The 4717-nt window shown below is 32.9% G+C and overlaps 1 protein-coding gene across 2 annotated transcripts; it reads right to left on the reverse strand.

The window, feature by feature from the left end:
* Positions 1-371: 371 nt before the first annotated feature.
* Positions 372-4368, reverse strand: LOC130966415 (SUMO-conjugating enzyme SCE1). Of its 2 annotated transcripts, XR_009081262.1 has the most exons (6): positions 4113-4368; positions 3921-4004; positions 1251-1403; positions 1036-1149; positions 823-933; positions 372-697 (listed from the first exon to the last, which is right to left on the reverse strand). XR_009081262.1 is itself a non-coding variant. In XM_057891217.1 (5 exons), the coding sequence occupies exons 1-5, from the start codon at positions 4176-4178 to the stop codon at positions 635-637; spliced, it is 480 nt and encodes a 159-aa protein (XP_057747200.1). In that variant the 5' UTR covers positions 4179-4368; the 3' UTR covers positions 372-634. The 2 variants fall into 2 exon arrangements, 1 of the variants encoding a protein (XP_057747200.1); XM_057891217.1 differs by lacking the exon at positions 823-933.
* Positions 4369-4717: the final 349 nt, after the last annotated feature.

The following is a 4717-nucleotide window of genomic DNA, read 5'->3' on the forward strand; positions in this document are numbered from 1 at the left end:
AATGCATCAAAATTAAATTCTTAATACATCTGTAAATATAAAATCAGTTCCCTTTTTTCTTTGGGGGTTCGGTTTCCACAATTTTATTTGGTTCCGGTTGTCTTTGAAGACCTTATACACAGAGAAAGAGCAAAGCAGTGAAAAAAAAAAGAGAAACAACGATAACCATATCTCTGCATCATTTTCGGTCCAGCATAAAGGATTAGTCATTAGACTGACTTCGATTCCTCAAGTTCTTCTGAGGGGATGCCACTAAAGCAATTTCCAGGTTTAGTGTGAAGCAATTATTTCAGGTACAATTTATACTGCAATTGTTTCAGGAGTCTATGTGCAACCTCCAGCAAAGGGAAACAAATCGAATAACAAAGAAATCAAAGAAGACACGCATGCAATTCATTCACCTGAACTGTTATCCATCAGCAAACATCAGGCACATGCCACCAACATGTATTCATTTGTTGATTCCACATTGTTTATATATTAACACTTAATCCAAATTGGAAAGTAAACAGAAATACCATAATGTATGCAAAATATTGTAGCCAACAATCACAGATGACAGAAGAGTTTTAAGCTATAGCGCATGAGAGCATTTACGATGCAAAAACAGTTCCTAAGGTGAGCTGTGGTATCACTAGATTATTGGTGGGTATTGCTTTGCCTGCTGCCTGACCCTTCTTTTATACTCTGTAGCATCCTGCAAAAATAAGACAATACTACACTGTTAAGAGACCTTTTATAATAAGAAATTAATTGCCCCACTTCACCTGGGGGCAACAAGGGGCATAAAATGTTACTGCATAATCGTTTCTGGGCACCTACTAATATTCCACCATGTCCAAACCCAACTTCAAGTAGGTGAGTGGTCAATTTAACAATCCTCGGTGAAGAGGGCTGCTAGGATGGAGAAGAGACACTTTGAAAAGCATATGACTGTCTCGCATTTGTATGGATTATATGATCAGTTACTCTTTAAACTCTGAAAGTGACTACAAAAGAAAGAAAAAAAAATGTCTAATTTCTTAGGTTAGATACCTGGATAAATAGATGATATCCCTCTGTCTGAGCAGGATCAGCAGGATTTGGCTGGTCAAGCAAATCCTGGATACCAACAAGAATTTGCTTCACTGTTATAGCTGGTCTCCACCCCTACAATGACAATAAATCTGTAAACCTGTTTGCTCACTGACATGTAAATCAAACTATATAAGTTAGTCTCAAGCAGTCCTACACAAGAGAGATGAACTTACACTATCCTCATTAAGTATAGACAAGCATACAGTTCCAGATGGATAGACATTAGGGTGGAAGAAGCCTTGTGGGAATTTACACTTAGGAGGCTTGCTAGGGTAGTCTTCACTGAAGTGCATTGTAAGGGGGAAAAAGCCACCTTCCCAATCAGTCTGCAACATATGAAATGTAAACTTGATAGAATGCAAATAACAGGCTCACTATTCGACAACCTGCTTTCTAGGTGGGACACAGCTCACAGTTGTCAACTGAAATTATGACCCACACAGCAATTACACACAAAAACACAGACACAAAGGGTACCTAGAAGCTAGAATCAGAAGTGGGAAATGGAAACAGTACTGGAAAAAGTTTTAACAGAGCAGTAAAAGAACAATCAAAAAAAGTAACAACCAAAGCAGTGATTTGGCTACACAGAGAAACCAAACAAGACAGATGTCAAGATAAAGCAACAAAATAGCACTTTTAACAAACATCCAATTAAAACAAATGCAGTTACTAAAAATTCAAGGGAAAAAAATAAGAACTGAATCTCAGCAAACGCCTAATTGTAAAGAGTGTTTTGAAATCATTGCAACTCATGATACAAGTATGATTCAAAGTCTGCCATTATCAAATTTCAGCAACAACAAATCAGATCATGTGCAATCTAAATTATGCATCCAGAAGTTCTAATTCTAAGCATGATACTAGTGGCTTACAGCATTTCAATAATTGCAAAAGACATTAACAAGGGGGAATATGTTCCTATCCTTCTAACTCACTAAGCACGGTGACTAAGGGGTAGAATATCAAGATCATTAATGTTAAAAATTAATAGTTGCCAATCTTTCCGACTGCTTAAAAGAATCAATCTTTTATTTTTACCGATCGTGACATGCTGGATTACTTAAAATTCCATATTAACCAAAACAGTAAAATAGGGTTTAATTTTGATGCCCTGACAATATAAAGAATTTTACACGATCATCCAGATAAGATTCATGTATTCAGATGATTTTTTAAGTAGTGGGTTTAAAAAGTTCGTTATTTTTACTGATGTGCCTACACACAATGTAAAACTCAAAAGAATGAAATTCATAAAAAATTAAAAAGTAAACTGGTTAAATTCACTGTTTTCCTTTCCTAACAAGGTGAGTGACTTTTCCCATTAGTTTCCGTTATGGCACTTGTGTTTGGTAAAATCAAATTAAAAATGACTTTTAATAAGCACAAACACCACAATTGTTTTTGGTAAAACAGCTTTTAAAACTTAAAAAAATTATAATAAAAATGTTTATAATTAACAAAGAATAATTTATTTTTTTAAATTTTTTAAAATTTTATATAATATTTTAAAATAAAAAATTCATAATAAACATAAATATAATAAATAAACTCTTATTTTTTTAACTTTAAAATTTTATATAAGTATCACGAAAATTTATTTTATCCTAAACATCAACATTAAAAATACTAAATTACCTAACTCAAATTTTAGAGACTAATAGTTTAAATATTTACTTGATTATACTAATATAAATAGAATTATAATTAGTCAATAATAAAATTTGTATGTAATCCAATGTTAGTATTGAGTACGTCCATTATCCACCTATATATATTGGCTCACCTTTACAGATCACAAAAAATGAGACACATATCTAAAATAAACTACTCTTATGATTATATATCTATATTTACATATGTATATACATGTTGTTATTATAATTTTGACTAATGTTCATGCAAGGAAAATTTTATGATTGGTTTTCATGAACCAAGTCAACCTCTTCACATTTCAAAGAACAGATAAAAAAAACAAACAAACATAATAGATCTACTGAAAAAATACAAAAACAATGCACAAAAAAATAATATAAATAGATAAAAGTTGATATCTAACATGTGATAGAGATGTATTTGTGTTGAAATTTGTAAAGATTAGGTTGAAAAATAAAAAATATATGAAGATTGTGTTAGATTTGTGAAGGTTAGGATGAGAAGTTAAAAATATATGAAGATTTCAATGGCAATATAATAGAGGGATAAATAAAATTTGATAAGCCAGCCTTGAAAAACTCCTGCTTAGGTGCTTTCAAAAGCACCCCTAACTTTTAAAAGCACATGCACCTCTTGGAAAAGCTTTACCAAACCCAGCCTTAATGGAATTAGATTTGGCATTGCTATTAAACAAAATACAAATCGCTAATGCTAAATACACACCCAAAATTACTAAGCACACACCTTTTCTCTTAATTGACAAAAATACATACACACGAAAATAAGAATAAAAGGCTTGGTCCTAATAATTTGGATGTTCACACTACTGAATTCAAGTTATTCACATAAAAATAACAACAATAATAAGAAAATAAAAACATAGATGAAATTCCCTCTATTCACACGACATCTTTAGCAATAATTTTGATTTTATAAAAGATATTTTGAAAAATACAATTGATAATACTTAGTTTCAGCCCAGAAGGAAAACCTAAAATCACAGGTCCATAATAAGCATGAATCAAATTTCACGCAACTCCAACATTGACAAGTGCCAATTCAAAATCGACCAACACATGATCAGAAGCAAAACCATCAAGTTAAATCGCAGAAGTAGGGAATTCAAGTTGGTAATCACAAAACACCAAAGAAACCAACTAATTTAAGTAAGAAAAAGAGAAACTCACCCCAGACTTCCCAGGAATAGTGCAATGCCACACCATCAAATTCACGGTACCATCAGGCAGCGTCTCCGGTTTCGCCACAAAACCCTAAATCACAATCAAAAAAGGAAAAAAAATACCACCGTTCAGAATTAACCCTAGAAAAAATAATTCGAACAGAAGAAGAGGAAAGGGGAATGGTTGTTGGACACTAACATGAGGATGATTCTTGCGCCACGACTTGCGCTCCTCAGCGAGTCGTCCACGAGCAATACCAGACATGTTTCTTCTTCTTCTGAGTCACGAACTCGTTCGCACAGAGTTAGCTCAGTGGCGCTTTGGTTTGCTTTATAAACGCGCTTTCTGCTTTTCTTCTTTTCCCCAGACCCCTCTTAGTTTTTTGGGCGAGAGAGTGATATGGCTTGTAGGATTTGTGGGAAGTGACAAGTGAGCAAAAACAAATGTCTTTCAAGTTGTTGATTGTATTTGTATGCAATACTTTGGAACGAAACGTACGGTCATGATTCAATCGTGAGGCAACTTGGAAAAACGTTGCCGTTTCGGGCTTTTCTGTCTCCTTTTATTTTTTCAAAAAAAAATAAAAAATGAAAAAATAAAAAGCTTCAAAGTCAATGGTTATTTATTCCAACCTTGCGTCAGAATCACGCCGACGTAGTCTTAACGCCTTCACGTGACCAAAATACCATTTTAAAAGAAAAAATAAAATGAAGTTTAACTCATTTTTTTATTTTTAAAATTAGAAAATTTGAATTTTTTTTGAATTTTTTTGAGAAATTAACATATATTTTGAAACTTTTAAG

Source organism: Arachis stenosperma, chromosome 1 (assembly GCF_014773155.1).
Source record: "Arachis stenosperma cultivar V10309 chromosome 1, arast.V10309.gnm1.PFL2, whole genome shotgun sequence".
NCBI lineage: Eukaryota > Viridiplantae > Streptophyta > Magnoliopsida > Fabales > Fabaceae > Arachis > Arachis stenosperma.